The following is a 20,530-nucleotide window of genomic DNA, read 5'->3' as shown; positions in this document are numbered from 1 at the left end:
CTGTTGCTTTCTTGAAACATCTGATTCAACATGATATATTATTATGGTCATGACATCAATCACTATCAGCTGCACTTTGCTTGCAAAGTGCACTTATTGTAGTAGGAGGTCAAGGGCATTAATAATTTTCTGAACTGCCTGAATTGCATGGGATTTAATAAGCAATGTAAAAAAATCATAAAAAAAGGGGAAAAAAAAGGAAAAAACAAGGGAGATGTAAAACACCATTAACTCATATGGAAGTAAGTAAACATTATTAGGAAGAGTAATTTAAATAAAAATGCAATTTTCTTTGAAGAATAACTAATGTTTCTATGAGTTGCTTCTACAAAAAATGAAAACCTGTTAAATTTCTGTATATTGTACAGTTGTATAGTTGGAAGTGCTAGCCTGTATTTTAACGCTATATACACTGCAATATTAGGGCTTAATAGCCTCATATGGGAGACTGCAGTACATTCACAACTTTGCACTCACAGTTTTTTTTCATCTTTGAAATGGGTAGAAATACAAAATGTGAACTCTACTGCCTGAAGTTATTGACAAAAAAAGGTAAGAACAATTCAAATATGAACATGAGCAATACTTATTGAATAACAATATTAAGAAAATGTTCTTTAGAGGTATAACTGATAGGAAAAATGCCTCCAGTTACATTAAAAAGTAAAAAGGGTTTGGTGTAGAATACTTTTAATCCACCATTGGAGCTGAATTTTCTCACAGCATCCTCACAAAAATTAGGAAGGAATTTAAATTTAAGTGAGAGAAATTTACTGCAATACTCAAAATTAGCTTCCCATTCTGTTTGAAATTCAGTACCATAGACATTATGTCTCTAATTTTTAAACATCTGATATATATATATATGTTTTTGACAAAATAGCAAAATAGTTAAAATATTGCAAGTGAGTTAATATAAAATAAGTGTGTGTGAGTTTGCCTGTGTGTGAATAAAGAGGCAAAAGTTTGAGGAATTAGAGAAAGCAAGGGACTGCTGGCTGAGCAATACAAATTGCTGCACAGCTATAAGTAAACTTGTCATTCCCAATGTTCTGTTTCAGTCAATTTAATTTTGTCCTATTAATGGCTCCCCAATTTATTCATTTAGTCACAACCTCTTCTCCCAGGTCCAAGTTCTCATTAGTCACACTAATGGGTTTTAGCCCCAAAAGTTTAATTTTATGACTAGGATCCCATGTGTGGAACTCCAGACATTTTGTGGAAGTCTTGTGACACAAAGCACAAGTAGATTAGCAGAAGCTGCTGAGATCCCTGAGAAGCATTTCCCCAAATGCTCAGAGGAGTGCAAGGGGCAGGAGTGTAATGTAATGCCTACTAAACTAAATGGAGGACTCACTCTTGGGAGTAATGGGTCAAAGACCACATTGGGAAGGGAATGGTGGTGAACAAGACAACTTTCACTTTGCACTGCAATTATATATATATGTATATATACGTATATGTATGTATATACACCCTTTCAGTATCCATATGTCATCATGCAGAAATTCCTCAAAGCTCTGCAGGTGTACTTTTATCACGTATTAGACTCCAGCTTTGCACTGCTGTGCTGTCAGTTATTGCCTCTTCCCTCCTCTATTTGGAAGAAAGATGCAGTAACTGGCCTGTCAGCTCTTTCTCTCTTGCATGACACGAAATAACACAGTGTATCTGTGGGGGATGGGGTTACTATATGAGAATGAAAATCTTTCTCTTTCCCCATCTTCACCAGCAGAATGCCTCAGACAGCAGAGAAAATGAAAAGGTACAATTATTTTTTGAAGTTAACATTAAACTGCTGTGTGGAAGGCACAAAATACTGCAACTTGCTTTAGATGTTACCAGGTTAGTCATGAAATGCTCAACTTCTCTGATGTGTTTGAGAATATTATTGCATGAAGGGCATTCAGGACATATGGTATCCTCAAACTGTCAGGAGACATTTGCTGACTTTGCATGGAAGGTCAGTGTCTAAGGTGAGATGTCAGGGATTAAAGGAAGTATGTCTGATTAAAGTGAACATCAGCTACAGGGCAAAACGTAGCACCCTTGGAACTGAATCAAATTGGCAGGGAAAAAAAGTGTACAAACATATGTGCTGGAGAAGATTGAGTATGGATAGATTTGCTTTGGAAAAAAAAAGCTGTACTTTTCAATAATGGGCAGCTGAGGACATGGAAAGGTGTAGGTACTATTAAATTATTTTATTAGTTTACATGCAGGGTCGAATTTTTCCATTTCAGAAAATATTTGAGCATGTATCTAGTTAATGGTAATTCTGTCATTCCATCTTTAGTGGCATGTTTTTCCCTTACACTTATCCAGGCAAAAAACAAACATTCATCATAGGCCAGATTTGGGAATCCCAGCTGGATTCTGACACCAAATCCTCTGAATGACATTGAATAGGTTATTTTGCTTCTCTTTGGTTCAGATACCATCTGCATATAAGTAAGATGAGATAATAACAGTCCATTGGCTAGTAGAACTAAGCAAATAGAAGTTAATAAGGGACCCAGAAAGTAGGGAGATGGAAGAAACCAAACAAGTAGACACGATGTTGGACAAGGTAAGATTGGGACTGAGCAGGCACAATTCCTCAGCATTCAGGATTCCTATTCTCCTCCCTTCTATAAACAAGTGAGAGCAAATTTCAGGGAGTAAGGGAGCCAGGATGAGAAAAAAAATGCTGATATATTGCTACACTTATTATTTCACTCAATGTGACTGCTCTTTCCCATCTCCTTGAATAAGCAGAGCAATGCTTCATCATACACTTAGTGCATGTAAAGGTGTTTAGCATTTGGGTTTTGGCAAGAATGCGACATTTAATAATGCTTTGCAGGGCATAGGAGCATAAAAGTCTTTATGAAAATGAGCATATTGACTGAGACAGAGACTTGGCAGCAACTCCAATATGCTCTCAGCTTTCCAGCTGTACTGGGGGAGCAAAATGACTGGAGCCCACTGATCCTGATTTTACCATGTTATCACTGGATTCTTTTGGTTAAATCATCCCAGCTGGAAAACCGACCAGATGACATTGCAATCTTGCAATCCAGATGCTTGGTTTAATTTCAGCTTTAATGATGGGTAAAAAATTACTGATAGAAGGAGACAGTCAGGTTGGTGGCACCTATATAAATAAGTAAGGCTTTGAAAGCAAATATTCAATTTATATGTGAAAGAAACTCCTCCAGCTGTGAGACTTCTGCTGCTGACCAACTGTGGCTAATTTTCAGGTGGAAAGAGAGCTCAAAGTCTTGAAGGTGCAGCATTTTGTGTTTAGTCATATCTTAGGGCTATTAGAATGTTTCCCTTCTGCTGCATGCAGTGAGGAACCAGGATTTCAGAAGAATTTTTTTTTCCCTTTGCTTATAAATATTCTGCTTTGCATTCATTAAAAATGTAAGCATCTCAATAAAAATATAAAGGTAGGTAAAGACTTCAAATTGTTTCAGTGTTAAGTAGTAAGGTAGAGAAGAATCTGAAGTCTCACTAGATTAACATTAAAACTGCAAACACCTTACTTTTTTTAATAAAGCTGTCTGTGTTTCATTTATTTAAAAAAGGCCAACAAACAAACCTATTGTATAAAAATGGATTAAGGATAACAGAAGATGAACAAAAATACATGCAAAATGCTTTTATTTATTAAATTACAGATATTCTACAGACTAGAAAATGCCCTAAAACAAGTCAGCTCTGTGAATGTAATTACCAAGTCTCTATGCTTTGGCTGCAGTTTGTAATCTGAATATGTAGCACAAAGAAATGCCTTATAATCCTCTTCTGAGGATTCAAGGATGTTGTTCACTATGAAAAGCTACATTTTAACTAACAAGAATTAATGAGTTTCTTGCAATTAAAATCCAGGAAGCAAGATTTCTACTTCTGTGTAGGGTTCTTAAATAAAAAGGAAGGTAAAACCAATGAAAGAACAAAACCTTACAAAGGACATAATTTTATGAAATACTAATTTAAATATTAGGCAGGGAGGAAAAGCAAAAATTTAATTATCTTTCAAACTTTTCCAGACTTTGAAAATAAAAATTAGATTTATCAAGGAGTAAATTAAAAAAAAAAATAAAGCCTCAAAACACATAAATAAAAAGCCTCATATTGATATCACAGGACTGAGTTAGAAGTAAATAAGATATAACAGCAAATGATGGATCTGGCCTTTTCTTCAGTTTAAAAATTTGCATTTTAACATTTGCCCATTTTCTTCAAGTTTTACATCAGGTTTACAAGTAAAGTTTAATGGAAAATGGTTTTGTACAAGAAAAGTTTAATAGAAAATTATTTTGCACAAGTATTCAACTACTTTAGTGCTATTATTTAGTATTTAAAACTGAAATAGAATCTTCACCAAACAGATGCACCTGCTCCTAAAAAGTGAATTTATTAATAGTCTACACATTATGCTTTTTTAACCAATATTATCTGGAATATTCTGATTTCTTTTCCCCAGTAAATATAGTATGTTACTATATAATGTCCATTTGGATGACATCTTTCAAGTTGCTTCCTTATATAAAGAATGAAAACAGTAAGACATTGGACACACTGTCCATTGTGAGAATGGAGAAATTCTAGATATGACATCACCTGGGAAGATAAAAAAATAAAAAAGAACCCCAAAATCCCCAAATTTGTTTTTGTCATTATGTTTTGGGGTGTATTGCAAATGCTTCAAAATGCATTGAGTGCTGGAAAGGAAGCTTCCAGTTCTTCCAAATGAAGTCAACACTCTACATTTACAACTTATTCATCTAGCAGCAGCTTGAGAAACGTAAGGACAAGAAATGTGCATGAAAAAACCACAGCATATTGCTTAGAAGACTGGTCAACAGTGTAATCAGATCCAACTTAGTCCAGATTTTCTTTCATGGAGCTATAACTGTGTATTATTATTTGTCTTATCATTGCATATAAAGCTTCACTGCCATTATACTAAATAAATTACCTGAATAGGATTCTGAAGTGAGGCCTCTACTGTATTTGCTTTCATACTGTATTTTAATTCTTTAGCAAATAATCTAAAGAGAAATTCATAAATGCTAGAGACCATATACAGTGTGAAAAGAAATTTAAACAGAAACAAGGTTGCTGCTATAGGACTGAGGTACACCAACAAATCACTTAGATTTTCAGGAAAGAGAAGATAAAATGGTTGGAGAGCAACAGAAGCTTCATTTCACATCTCAATTTAATTGGAATTTGTGCATTATTCCAAGCTAAGCAGCCATTAGTTGTGAGCCTTAAATTTCAAAAGAAAACCACCTAATAGTCATTTTCTGAAGCAGAGTTTATACAGTGAGACTTGTGGTAAGAAATAATGGAGCTGAAATCCAGTGAGAAGCTTCCTGTTACTGATGTGCTTTGCACAAGAGTAGCTTAGATGTCTTCTCTATCCTTCCTACAAGACACAGCAGCAGAGCTCTCTGCTATAAGCAGAGCAGCTCTACATTTTGCCTCATTTTGCTGCCACCACTGCAGAATTGTTCGGTGCTGGAGTCTCAAACAACAGTGCAACTATGCTGAAACAAATCTCACTGGCACTTCCTGACCAACCCAGTGCTATAAAAGAATGCCCCTTTCAGGTACCTTAGATTTCTATTGTCATGCGGCAGAATTGCCTTGTGATTGTATGGCCTTTGCACACCAAACAGCAGTTTTGCCAGCCTTTGGAGAAATTTTTTTTTTTTTTTGCAAACCATGTTGTTGCATTCCTGCTACAGAGAATCAGGTGTTTTCCCTTCTCAAATCTAAAGCTCATCTCAGAAGAAACACAAGAGCGACACTGGCAGTATAAACAGGCTCAGAAATAATAAAGAGGTATTAAAAAGGTAATAGAAAACACGCATATTTTCTTTACCAAGTATTTTCTGAAATATAATTTTTCGTGTATAAAAATACAAGTATCATGTAGCAATTTTAGTGGCCCCAGGGCCTATACAATAACAATTACAAAAAATATTTCAAATGTTGCAAATTGAGGGTAGTGGCTTTGGCAGTAACATATAGGAAAAAACTACAAATCTGTATATCAGAAAGTTGGGGTTTTTTTTTGAGAGAGAGCCAATTAATTTATTTGATGCTTTTGGTGAATACCCTTGCATCATTAAAATGTCCTTTAAGAACAAGAATGGGCAAGTAGTTGAACACATGAAGAATTCTGCATTTTAAAAATATTATCTCTTGGAAAAGGTAAAGCAGTTTATGAAAAAAACCCACCTTATTAGGTTAGTTTTTCTAGTCCAAAGAGGTATCTTTACCAAATTTTATACATTTCAGAAAATCTTTAGTAAAAAGTAACTATTTGAAAAAACCTCAGTGGAATGGGATGCAATTAATGCTTAATACACCTGGTGTTTTAGGATTAATGTATTAACCCCTGTTATATCATAGAGATCTGAACACTATGACACCATTATTCAATGTCTTTTAGCCTTTAAAGTACAAAAAAAAAATCCAAAACTGAAAACCCATTAACACTACAATATTACAATCTGTGGTCTTGCTCAAACAGTAAGAGACATCTTTTGTTCAGTGACCTGAAAGAAAGCCTTTGTATGGGTCAGGCAACAGAACTTGCATAAAACTAGATGCTGAGGCTGTGAGACTCTGTTACATGTTTTACAAACTGTATTCTTACATCTCTGTTTCAAGTAAGCAGTAATAAATTGATTAACTTGAGAGGAATTCTATGAAGTAGACACACTTGAAATATGTTTTGAAGAAATGACATTCAAAGGTACTACACTGGTATTCAGTTTTTATTTAACACACAAAAAAAAATCCAGAGAGTGACACAGCTGCCATTTTCACAAACAGCAAGGTTTTAGATGCTGCATACACATAGCCACTGTTCATGAATTTTCAATTGTTCAATTGTAACATTAACTTTGACCTTTCAGTTTCAGGTCAAAAAAAGCTCAACAACAATATTTATAAGCAAAAGCTCAGTAGACTTTCAAAAGTTTTTGAGGTATCTTTTGAACTACTGTTTTTGATAGCACGTGTGTAAAAGCTGCGTATGCGGAAAATGTGCAAGAAAATAAACTACAAATCTGAAATGATTCCACCCAAATCAACAAATGATTCCACCCTGGAACTAGTCATCTTCTCAATAGCACTGTCATGTGGGGAATGACACTGTCAGGTTTGCAGAATACCCAGTGTAAACTGAAGGCATGGTTCCACTCAACTGAAGAACTCTGCTACAGGAATTTGAGTGCAACTACAGGTTCTTACAGCACAGATAAATGAACAAAATGTCAGATTTCATACCCATAGTAAGAATCTCTGCACTTTTTCCTCCTTCCAAGTTGATTAAAAGACATCCACAACAGAATTTGTTTTGCCTCTGAACAAGACAACTTGGAATTTCAAACATGCTTATTAAAATGCAAAGTTGTGCATCAAGGGGATGAGGGAAGGATGAGGATAGGTATCAGAATTACTTGTTTGAGATACTGTAACTAATGATTTAGCAGAGCATGCTCGTCAAATATTAGATTATATGTATTCAGTCACTTGTTTTAAAAGAATACAGCTAATGATACCCTCCATGCATTATTATTCATGTGATTTGTACAACAAATACATGCTTTGCTTCTTTGTTTCCTTTCATTTATTTACTTAGAACAATAAAGATGCTAATTATGTTCATATATGCTGGTTGGTAACACTGCAATTAATTTCTAGACTAAGGCAATTGAATCAAGATGAGTTCATGCAACAGAACTAATATATGCCTCCTAGAGGTCATGTGTGTCTAAGATCTTTCAGGAACGTAATAAAATGTAATATTTGCCATCTATGTCCAAAAGCTGGAGAGTACATGAATTCCCTGCAGAAAGAGCTTGACGAATTTCAAACTACTTTTCTGTTCACATCCCAGGCTTTGTGATGAGGTTTATTTCCTTTCACATTTGTGAAAGGTCTCCACCTGTTCACACAGTCCTCTCTCCAGTAGCATGCAGATGAGTTTTATACCTATAGCCTATGAACATATAGCAGATGGGGTGCTTTGAGTGCTGTCTGATCATTATCACTTTCCTAAAACATTAGTAGATCTCCCTTTGTTAAGTAGTTTGAGACTACAAATTGAATTCTGTGTCTCATAGCAGGTAAACAACTTCATGAACATTTGAACTTCTTTTAAATCCCATTTCAACATGTCTGCTTTTGAACAGAATTCCTTAAAGATTTCTGTATATTTCCTGCGGTGTGCTATTAAGTTCAGAGAAATAATATAATAAATATAGTGCCATACATTCTATAATTTAATTACGTAATTTTGTTTATAATGATAGTTGGCTTGATATTTTATGACCATTGAGGCAGTGTGTGTTATTACTTTGTTGAAAGCTATTGGATCTTATAAAAGCATCAAGACAGTAATAATCATTGAGAGCTGTAATTTAGGAAGGGCTAAATGAGCACATTTTGTGTTGCCCTCGTGTTCATTAATAGGAATTAAATGACAGGGTAATCACAGATTTTCTTTTGTTATTGCCTATTCCATCCACTAGCATTCTTCCTGTACATGTCTCTAATCCAAATAGCCTTTAGATGAAGACTTACAACTCAGGCTTAGTGCTGACTAACATCTGTCACTGCCCTTTTCACCCATATTTGACAGCATTTAGATGATCCTGACTTCAATATTCATGACAGGTAGGAGTTTAAAGCAAATATGTGTTTTGTAGTCCAAATTGCTGTTGGTATGCTCATCGCTGTCCTTAAAAGGCTGCAAAACAACAGCTGCTGCTTTATTCCTCTGCACAGAAGCCATCATTTCCAGAAACAGAAGGGTCATGGCCATCATTTCCCATGGCAGGGAAATCCGAACACAATGAAGACACAAAGTCACTCTATATGTATTATTTGGCGTGGAATTTAATCATCTTATTAGTAAAAAAAATAGGCTTGAGCTTCAAAAGCGTATCTGAATGTTTAGTTACTAATGATGTGCTTCCAGCTACTAGTCCTCACAACAACAGGCACAAGCAAAGATGAAATGGGATATCACCTAAGAACTGATCTAGGAGTAAATAAAAAGTTACTTACCGTTTTGTTCTCTCTGGACTCCAGCAGCAAGCAAATCTGGTTCCCCAAGACTTATATCATTGAGCCTGGCCCCTAGACATTCCATGCAAAGATGCTTGCACCACTCCTCTGCCTCTAGTTCTGAGGAAACAGAAAGAAATCCATTCATGTTGATATTAAAAATAAGGTGTGAAGTTAAATCAATACTTTCTTATTGACAAGATTTATCACAATTTGTTTGTGCTGAAACATGAGTTATTACCATAAAGTCCCACAACAATTTCTTTGCCTCAATTTATGAAATTTAAGAAAGGGTTACTGCATCTTCCATCCTCAAATTTCAGGAAAGGAGGTGGAGCTAACAAAGAAGATAAATAGTGAATTTTCAAGGCAGTATATTTCTAGCGGGCCCTCTTGAAAGAAAAAATGCATTTTAGAAAAACTTAATATATAATAACTGAAATATTCTTTATTGCTTTTTAGGCAAGTCTGAACTCTTAAGGTAATTTATTTTTCTAAAGGTGTTAGAGCATTTTTCTAAGAGCAAAGGAGAAACAGTTATAAAACACTCTTCAAATGCCAAACTTCCCTCTCTGCTGCTGTGAAAGATTATGCCTGTCAAGGTATTCTGAATAATTAATTTCTTCACTTTTGTTCACCTTTTGGTCTCAGGGCAACTTGGGCATTAGTTGAAACATTTATAAGAAGATTCAAAACTTCCCAGCCTTTTCTCAGTTGACTTTCCCATTGACTAAATATGAGAGCTCTGTATCTTCCAGTTCAGCAAAATGCGGATTCCACAAGGTGTAATTCCCACACACAGCACAACATCCTCCCTTTAACTTCAGCTTCATCCTATTCACTTCCCAAATTTAACATCATTAAATCCCTGGCATTCATCAAACACGCATCATCTCAAGTTGGAGCTAACACAGTGTGAAACTACAATCAAGAAAATCCATGCAGCTACCCTGATTGTCTTTTATTTGCAGGAAAGACTTCACCTAAGGGAAAGTTCCTGGAGAGCAGGCTCAGCACCATGTGCTCACTGGGCATCCATGGTCACAGTCAGTCTCTATCTGATCATATTTAACAGTGAGGGGTTCCCCAGTAATCTAGGAATGTTTGCATTAAACTGCCAGTTTTTTCAGTCCTTTTTTTGGGGACATTGGGAAAATAATTTTGTGACATTCTCTCAAATGTACTGCTGAAATTGGGAGAGAGAAAAATACTGCATGCAAGCCCCAACGCATTTAGTGATGATGAATAATTGGAATTAGCAAAATTTTTTATCTGAGAAAAACTCCTCTAAGCTTAATTGCTACAGTGCTCAAATTCTTGCCTGATTAGACATAGATATCGTACAAACATTTGCTGGACAAGAAAGGGAAACAGACACGCAGTTCCAGGTCTCCAAGAACCTTTGGATACCTTCTTTTCTTCAGCATCTTGAATAATCCAGGAAGAGATGCATATAGTTCCTGAGTTATTCTGCCTATCAGCTGACTAAGTTCCCAGCCAAACAGCTGAAATAACAAAGCCTATTTTGGAATTTTTGAGAACCAAATATGGTGGTTGTCACAAGATTTTGGGGGTGCTTCTTTAGAGTGTTGTGAGGAAAGTGGTGTCTCTTAACCCTTCCTGCTTTTTTGAAGTCTGTCTCAGGATACAGATTCTCAAAGTTTATCTTCTCATAACACCCTCACCTTCTAGTGGTAAGAGACAGAACATTACGTCAGTAACATACAGATGACATTTAGCTTTGTAGATGAAAAGAAAATAATGAGGTAATAGCACACTGTTTTTTCAACACTGCTATGGATGCAGCCTCTCTGATGGAAGTAAGGAGAAAATAGGCTTATCTCTGGACAGCAGTAAATTTTTACAGCTTTTAAAAGATGAGTTTGTTCAAACACCTACTTCCAAAATTATTCTACTCATACATGAAGAAAATTCCCGTACATTTCCCCTTCCTCTCTTTCATCATTTGCCATTTCCTTGGATACTTGTGTGGTCTTTTGAACTGAAGCCATGCCTTATAAATCTCACTTTCCCATGGAGAAGGTTTCATGCCAGGGAGATAGGTGATAGAACTGGACCCCAAGCCACTCTGCCCTATTCTGGCAGCATGTGGATGGGGTGAGGGAGCAGGGCACCAGCACACAGGTAAGAGAGTTGAAGGGCCATTGAGTTACCCAACATCTGCTTTCAGTTATAGATAAAGACAGGGCAATCAATGGGCAAAGCTGGTAGCACAAAGGTGACAGTGCAAATCTCAGCAAGTGCTCCCATGTTTTTTTTTTTTTTCATCCTTTTCTGCTTAAACTGTGTCACAGAACAATATATATGCTGACAGAATGCACAGCTCTATATAAAACCTGCAATTTTTCCTGGAGTGTGGCCAGGATATAACATTTTATGTATTTTACAAAATCTGCATTTTATTACTTTTTTTTCATTGTGCTTGCACCCAGACTGAAAGGGCTTGTAATGAAAATGTAGAATGAGATGATGGTAAACAAACACTAACCTAATCTTTCTAATATTACAAATATCTGAGAAGAAAGTGAAACACACTGGTAATCCCATAAATGCAGTTTAACATCAATATATATTCAAAAGACAACTCATATAAAAGCTACAAATTCAACTTATATGTATTCTCACACCAAATTTCCAGTAGATGTTTTTGGAAACAAACAAACAAATGAAATGCTCTAGGAAGCTGTTTCTTCTACGTGACCTTGTGCTGTCCCCACAATCTACTTGCTTCTCTCTTTTACAGGAACATCTAGGTCTTGAAAGTTTGGATGCAGAGACCCCCTTTCAGACTGTTCAACTGGCAGTTTATTTTAAGCTGCTGCTTTATTGCTGCCAGACACTGATGATTAGGCCCAGATTAGACCATTCTCCAACTGCCATACAGAAGAAATTTATCTTACTATGAGCATTACAAGATCATGGCTATATTTTGCAAAGTGTGGGCTATAGCATGCATTGTACTGCTGTATAACTCAAAATTTCTATCTTACAAAAATTATTGACTTGATGCTACAGGAAATATAGTTTCAATGCAGAACTGAAATATCTTCCCACAGAACTGTGAGGATTTGTGTTTGCTGTCAGAAGAATCAACGTTATCTACAAATGTGTCTGGAAGGTCAAGGGTATGAAGGTAGTGCATGTGTTAGTCCTGCCTAATGCATTCTGATAGCTATTGCTTACTTGTAGGGAATTGCCTTCAAACTTTTCTGTGATAGACATGTGAAAGCTTTTTTTTTAGAACCAGGTGAGTTACTTTTCAAAACTAAATCCTTGATTCTCCTTTCACCATGCGCATAAATAAAGCAATTTGCCATTCTTTTGTTCTTTTGTAAAATGTCTACAGAATGTCTTGTGTATCTGGGTAACAAAATGAAATATTATTTATGATACAAAAATTATTTATTATAATTTACAGTACATAAATGTGTCATGGCAGCAATCTTTAAGAATGCCAGGTACCATGTCAGAAAACAGAGATATCTCAGTTACTTCTTTATTTTGTTTATATGCATATACTGAAACAGATGAAATATTACAGTGGAACCAAGTAATAAAAAAGCATCAGCAAAATTGTCCTCTTTAATGCATGTAGATTAGATTTATTGGTGGCAAATGCAGAGTTTTTAGTCATAACTGGTACTTGTCATTGAAAAATTTATTTTCCTTTTAAGATAACTGAATTCCTGGATGGAATGATAAATTGTAAAGCATGCTTTCACAGCTATAAATAAAATCAAAATACCTGCATTTTTATCTTTACTGTTATTTAATTATAAAATGCTACAATACAAATCTCATGAGGTGAGATAAAACGCAAAGAGATGGGAGACCTTAAATAGGCATTGTTTACTGTATAAGAAACATTACTGGGAACAAATTTGTAAGCTTGTTACTCAACTTGCTATTGGCAATGTTTTCCTCCAGTTGATCTGAGTTTTAGGTCATTCCTGAGGCTATATGTCATTTCTGCTCAGTTCTCAGGTGATTACAGTGGTGCTGTACCTAGTCTAGCCACTGTCTTGGACATAGGTGATACCACAGGATGATGTTGGTTTGTTGATATAATAGAAATGATGAAATATTATCAGCAAATTGTGTTAGAGATAAGAATTTGTCATAGTAAAAGTGTTCTTCTGCTACTTACACTTTAAAAAAATCATTATATACAACATTGTCTACTGAGAAGTGGTGAGGGTCAATGAAACATATATATGGACACATTTCAAATTCACTGTCCACAGAAACGCTCTAGATCTCTTTCTATCTGGCCTCTAGGTCCTCTAGATCTGTAAGGCTAGAGGAGGGATTGTTTTCAGACTCCAAGCTTAGGAAGTATTTTGTGTGTGGATGTAACCAGATAACTTCACGTTCTTTCACGTTTTTGTTCTGTATTCACATGGCACAATCCTACAGCAGCATTCCATCTCCCACCACCACAAGTTGCCAGCACAGGTGGATGCCTCTAGGCTGAGATAAAGCCCTGAAGTGCTGACCCCTCCTGCTCAGTACAGTGCCCTCCATTTCAGGAGATCCACTCCATCACTATAAGCAGCAGTTTATTGAATTTGTAAATAAAAGAGCTCAACTTATCTGCACCTCCTAGAGACAGGCCTCTTCTCCTTCTCATGCAGCCCACATAAAGTGATGTGGTTAAGAATTTAGGTTGGAAATAGCATGTGTGCAATATTAGAGGGGGATAACAAACATTGTCCTTATGCAAATCAAAAAATCTCACGTATGTCTTTGTGTTCTACCTGATGTCAAACTGTATAAATCTGAAATGTGTTTCCTCATTTCTGAAACATTTTTATGTATTTGCTGTACAAATTGTTTAGCTCTTCTTCCTATTAAATGATGTCTATAAGTGGCACAAATCCAACTAAATATTGTTACCCTGAATGAAGCTGGAGAATCTTTCCTGGCTAGATTAGTAGGAATTAGACCTGATATTCTCTACCAAGAATGAAAGATGATACTGAAAAATGTGCCAGTTTATCTCTTCTAAAAACCACTCAGGCTTAATTAGAAGTTAATAAGAAAAAATATTATAGAATTCCCATAGGATTGATGTGCTATTATACTGTACCACATAAAATATATGAAGCAACTTAATAATTTTTTTTTTCACTAGCAAATAATACTATTGCCTACAGGCATGCAGTTTCTTATCAAAATCAATAATACCTTGAAAACATCTATCCTTTATCAGGATATATATCATCCTTTGATGATTTGAAAATAATTTGATTTTATAAATATTTATATTATCTAACCATGTCTCTGTTACTTTGGGTACTTTTACTAGAGCATATCACACACACTCAAACACAGATACAAATCTAAAGCAATGTGGCTATTTCATATGTTTGCCCAGAGGAACAGAGGGATAGAACAAATTTTGTATAATAATGTATTACTGATTAACACTGTCTATGCATGAATTTGGCAAATTTTCATTAAGTGATAGCTGGGAAGCAATGAAGGGGTCATACATTCTATTTAGTGTGAAAGAACAGAAAATCACTCTGTATCTAGACTAAAACTTGATTTCAAGTAGAAAGGAAGAGAGATAATGGGCTGCAACTCCAAGAGCAACTGGTTTATTAAAATTATTTTTTCATTGACCAACTATATTTGAAGGTATTTTATGACATGTGGGACTCATATATAGAATTTTTCCTTGCGTTTCAAAAATTACTGCTTCTAAGGAAACTTTCTTGTATTTTTCTAGAATGGTGACTTTTGAATATTTCACCTGGAATAAAGTGTTTTGCTATTACTTAAGTGTAAATCATTGAACCGAAAGACAAAGGAAAGTCATGAAAGAAAACCACACATACTGTTAAATCATATTCACTTACTGAAAATGCTACATATTCTAGCAGTGGCAAAACATGTTAAAGGAAGCCTTAAAATATTCTTTGGAAATACTGTTGGTGAATCAAGTTCCTCAAAAACTTGTCATTTCCACGTTTTAATACAATAACACCCTTACTGTTGAATGAAAAACAGCTATTAAAAATCATGCATATTTTTGACTATACCATCAGTTTAAAGATATACACACCTTTCATTTGAGCATTGTTGTTTTTGTTCCTTAAACAAATACTGAGTAATGCAGCAATCAAGATAAATGAAAATTACAGAATATGAACACATACTCTGTAACTTTATACTTTATCCATTGGTATATTTTGCTAATGAACTTTTTTTAAAGTGAGGAAAGATATGGTGTAAGTATTATACCAAAAATAATACAAAAATAAACTTTCATTTCCTAATTATTTGCTATTTTAAACTTGAGTTAGCATAAGGGCAGTACGGTTAATTGCAATAATTACCAAAGGACATTTATTAGATTTTAAAACTCTTATTTCTGCCACACTTATCTGGAGATGCAAGATTTATCAAGAATAGGTTTCTGATAATTAATCTAACTATGTACCTGTGTTTGCAAATAGCCAGCTGTATATGTCTGTATTTATTGAGATATATCAAACCTGATATTTTCATTAAAATGCCCTATTTTTTTCTGCAGGTCTGATAAGAAGTTTCATATAACCAGCACTCAGCTACTAGTCTGTCTATTGTTCTGTCTATAATATAAACATGTGCAGTGTTAAGTCAATCATTTTGAAGGCAAGAAAAGTATTTTAAAGGATTTGTCATATTGATGTTACTGTCTATTAAACTCTTGTCCATTAAAGCAGCAAGAAGCAAAGAAGCAATGCTGCTTGAGAATGTAGTTTTCATACAGAAACAGAACTCAGACAACTTGTTTGAAAAGCGGAGACTGTATGGGAAAATGAATAGCCTACAAGGAAGGACTCTCCTTTGCTCCACAGTACTGCTAATATAACTTTAGGACATTTATCTTCCTTTCTTTTCTTTATGAAAATGGCAATTTCTGCTATTAAAAAGAAGTGTATGTCACCTTAGTCTGTGATTGGTCCTACAGAAATGAACTATGCCGTTCCAGGAAGAAGATGCGATTTAGTGCATAAATTAGTCCTTGAGGGTTGATTTATAAGTATTCTTAAAAATAATGTATTCTACTTCATGCTGGGGACTAGTGGCTCTCATTATATCCCTAATGTTTATCAAGTCTTAGTATGTCCAATAGATCAACAGTGAGCTGACATCATTACCCAAAAATATGTTCAGCAAAATCTCACTCTCAATTCAAACTTTCTTTAAAGTGCAAAGAAAGAATTATGAAAACCTGCCTAAACATAGAAGAAACATTTACATTTTGTCTGAAACTAATGGGCCAGAAACAAGAATCTGACATGGGAATTATGCAGTTCCCCAGGACTGTCAATTCATACCTGTTTCAACTGTTATTAATGTTAAATTGCAATAGCATGAAAGTAAAATAACCTCAGGCAGCATGTCAGTAGTGGAAATGGCATAAACACCATCAGTCAAGTGTCCAAAAAAGGTCTGTCACCCGGAACATAACACAAAGAGGATGCCATCACATCAACTTTTGCTCATGACTGCCCATGACTGGCAGTCAGCAATAGCATTTTTCTATCTTAAAAATTGGTATTATTTCAGATTTAGTCTACTCCCACAACATTTTTATTCCTCTTGGGAAAGTTATACTGCTGGTTTTTAAATGAATGGGAAATTTAATACCTTCTGTGCAAATGTAAAACTATGCCTCCTTTCCATTTTCAAGTGTTTAGGTTATGGTCTAGTAGGAGAATCCAATACCCAAATAAACTGGTACAAATCCTAGGGTTCATTTCACTTTTCTTTTTCAATATGTTAAATATTCACTTTTATCTTTGAAGTATTGGCAAATCTTGTCACTTGAAGATCAGAAATATTGTTAGATTAGATAAATAATTTTAAGAGTATTAGTTTCCTTTACAAAATCAAGGTGAAAAGGACTATTTTCAATACACAGAAGAAAACCTGCATACTATTTCCACTACATGCTTCATTGCCCTTATGCCTTTGAACATATGACTTTCACTCCAGCCATCTGAATATCTTCTGCATTAAATCAGTCAGAGCAGACAGTAACTAACACACTTGGATGTTTTTGCAATATCCCGTCTTTTCTTTGGCTAAATATGCCTAGTTTAAGCAAGACTTCAAGCTATGAATACTTAAGATTTATTAAAAGTTGTGCAATTTTGGCTGAGCACAGAGGGCAGTGTTATTGCTGCCCTCTTCTAATGTAAAGAGGCTAGGAAATTTTTCCTGCATGGAACTACACATGACTTTCATAGTAACAAACCTCCTGAAAGGATACATTTTTTTCTTTCTGTGTTTCCATTGTCCAATAAATGCAAAATTTCCCCCCAAAATCTAAAACTATTGTTTTGAAGATGTGAGTCCTTGCTACTATGTGAGTCAAGAAGGTTTTTATGGAATTGGAAGTGTAAGGAAACTCATTCAAAGCAATTACTGACTGAAATAATCTGTAAGATCATAATGCAGTATGTGCTCTACTCGATTCTCAGTTGCATAAAACTTTACTCTGAGGCAGAACAAAGTATTAGCTCAAAATGATTCTGTGTCTTCCACTTTATTCTTGGGGATTTTTAATGTGGTGCTACCACAAAGAAATAAATCTTGAAACTTCATAGTCTAGAGTTAGTACCAATGGAAATATAATTAGAAAAGTCTTTCTCAAATTTCACATCTACAGAATTTAAACCCAAAGGGGATTAATTTTTCATTATCAATTTCTTACTCTCATTTTAAACTTGTATCTTTTATTCCCAGTATAAAACTCCCAGGAGTTTTACATTTGATACATGTAAACATTATTTATATTTAAAAATATTTAATGAAAATAGACATTCTTTGAATGTTTATGAAAACAGAGACTTTCCAATAAGCCTGTAAATTACCTCCTGTAACTAACAGTCTTCTAAAAAAATGTATATAAAATATGAAATTTTATATTACTGGGTTTTTACTATACACCATTGAGATCTCTACATAATGATCAATAAGTAAGAGACACATATGACTAACTGAGAAGATACAGTCGCTTGAAGCTGAAACTCATAATCCATACATTCATTAAGTTAATAGGAATTTTTTTCTTTTTATTTTTTAATTCAGTGGATTTCTAAGATTCAGAACAGTAAAACCATGTCTTTTGCTGAACCAGGAAAATAGTAAATAGATCCATCTTCAATTATGTGTCATTTTCCTCCAAGAAAATAAGTTGTGATGAATGTAATCTTACAGAACATACCAAGATTAAATCATTGGAAACTTGATGAGCTCTGTTGAAATGGTTTAAGGCATGTTAACTGGAGACTCACTGATGAAAGATTGTATAATTTAAAATCTTTCAGTTTTATTTAAGGGTAAACAGCTCACCATGAAAGTATAAAGAATGTTTAAATTTAATATTTTGACCCATATAAAGGAAGAACTGAAGCAAAAGATTAGGATTTAGGTCTGTAAAACAGAGGGGCTGATTACAGTGAGAAACAGTATCTACAGAAGACGTAGCTGCAATTAATGCACACTGGTGATCAATTGCCCACTAACATCTTACTCGTGAAGTGAATTTTAGGCACACACACAACTAGAGGGGAGGGGAAGGATTATCCTTTCCTTTACGGAGGAGATGAAGCCATATACTGGCAAAGACTGGTCTTCTGTGCTCCTTACTGAGACTCCAGGCAAAAGATCCCAATTTCTCATGACTTAAGCTAAATTCAAATCCATGGCTGATACCTTTTAGTGGAGAAAGCAATCTAGAAAAAAAAATTCTACAGAGAAATGAGTTTTAACAGCAGGGATAAGAAAATTGATCACTGTCATTTAAAAAGGAATTATTCAACACCATCAGCACACTCAACTAATGGACAAAATGACAAAATAACAGTTCTTATGCTGCCATATGCCTTTCCTATTTTCTGCATTAATGATTTTAAATGAGAAAATGGCTGACATAAATGTTGCTCTTCCTTCTGCTTGGACTGGCCTCCTCCTAAATTCCACTGCCTTAAAAAAATGAAAACAAGCCCCTCTTGATTTTGTGGTGAGTGTGGGCAGGGGTTTATTAATTTAGTCAAAACCAATAAGTATGACTTTAGGGTTTTTTTTTCCTGTATCACAGTGTTACAATGAGATTATAATAACAAGCAAGTAATAAAGAGCAACTATACACATAATTCTGTCCTTTTTATTTTAATTAGATAAGGGTAGGGAGACAATTATTCTTTACATTTTCACAATAAACCCTAACATATGCCTTTGCATAGAATCATGATAGCATATATAATTAAGGAATCAGTTTCCATGCCCAAAACTAGTATTGCAATATAATAGATTGAAGCATGATTGAAAAAATCTTGTTATAAAAATGACAGTGACATTTTGCAGAAGTAATGCTTTACTGAGCTAGAAAGAAAGAAACCTTTTTATATCAGAAAAAATTGACCACTTCATTTGCTCCCTTGATTTGATCCCTCATGAAGCCCAAAGTTTATATCAATACAAGTATAATGTTTATAAGTACAAACTCCCAAATCTGAATAAAGATTTTTACAAATATGCTACCTAGAGTTATAAATCTGTAGTTTTTCATCATGACCTCCATTAAAGAAAGCATTCATAATACCCATTAGAATTCAAAATCCCCTTCATCAGCATACATACAATTTTTCACATGCTGTTAGTTATTTGATTCACAAAGGAGATTATAATTATAGCTGTGACAACCTTAAAAAATAAAATTACTTGAAATCTCATAATTCATGGGCTACCACTATTTTCTTAACTTAGCAGGCATGCAGTTACAATCTGCCTATAAAATAGATCAACATATTAACATGTAGAAACATACAGCTCTCCTTCCAGCTTCTTCCTCCTCACATTTCTCCTACCATGATCATAGACTTTATAAATAAGCCTTTAGATATTGGAAAGTTAAGCCTTTTCACTTAGATTGCTGTCTTAGAATATTAGTTCTTATTATAATCACATCTACATTTTAATTAAAATTACACATATTGATAGGATATGAACCCATGGATATATCCAGATATCAAGAAATGCATAGCAGGACATTGCATTTGAACTACTAGTTATTGACACATATGATTTTTAGAGTTTCTTTCCAGCTGGTTCTTAACCATAGTAAACTATATCTTCATCTAAATTATATTTGTACAGACAAATAATAAGCACTTCCCAGAAATAATAAACTCTTCCCAGAAAAAAAAGTATGATTGTCAATATGAAGTGCCATATGGGAAGAAAGCTATTTATACCCAGCACTCACTGGAAATATTGTAAGACAAACATAAGGTAGAGGTTACGTACATATCTGAATATTGCTGATTTCTGCTTTATTGCTGATGAGCATGATGATACAGCAGCAAGGACAGCATTTATTAGCAGGACAGTGCTGCTGTATTCGGTGACATATGCTGGGAGCACT

At 34.7% G+C, this 20,530-nt stretch overlaps 1 protein-coding gene across 3 annotated transcripts in view; it reads right to left on the bottom strand.

Annotated features, from left to right (window-relative positions):
- The window catches only part of DOK6 (docking protein 6), a 249,157-nt gene that overhangs the window by 92,835 nt on the left and 135,792 nt on the right, over nt 1–20,530 (bottom strand). For all 3 annotated transcript variants that reach the window (XM_068193335.1, XM_068193315.1, XM_068193326.1), the window contains exon 4: nt 9,082–9,201. In XM_068193335.1, coding sequence (XP_068049436.1) covers nt 9,082–9,201 — 120 coding nt within the window. The remainder of the gene's footprint in view (nt 1–9,081; nt 9,202–20,530) is intronic.

The sequence above is a fragment of the Anomalospiza imberbis genome, chromosome 1 (genome assembly GCF_031753505.1).
Source record: "Anomalospiza imberbis isolate Cuckoo-Finch-1a 21T00152 chromosome 1, ASM3175350v1, whole genome shotgun sequence".
Classification (NCBI taxonomy): domain Eukaryota; kingdom Metazoa; phylum Chordata; class Aves; order Passeriformes; family Viduidae; genus Anomalospiza; species Anomalospiza imberbis.
The sequence above is the reverse complement of the archived record's forward strand: the minus strand, read 5'-3'. Positions and strand labels throughout refer to the sequence as shown.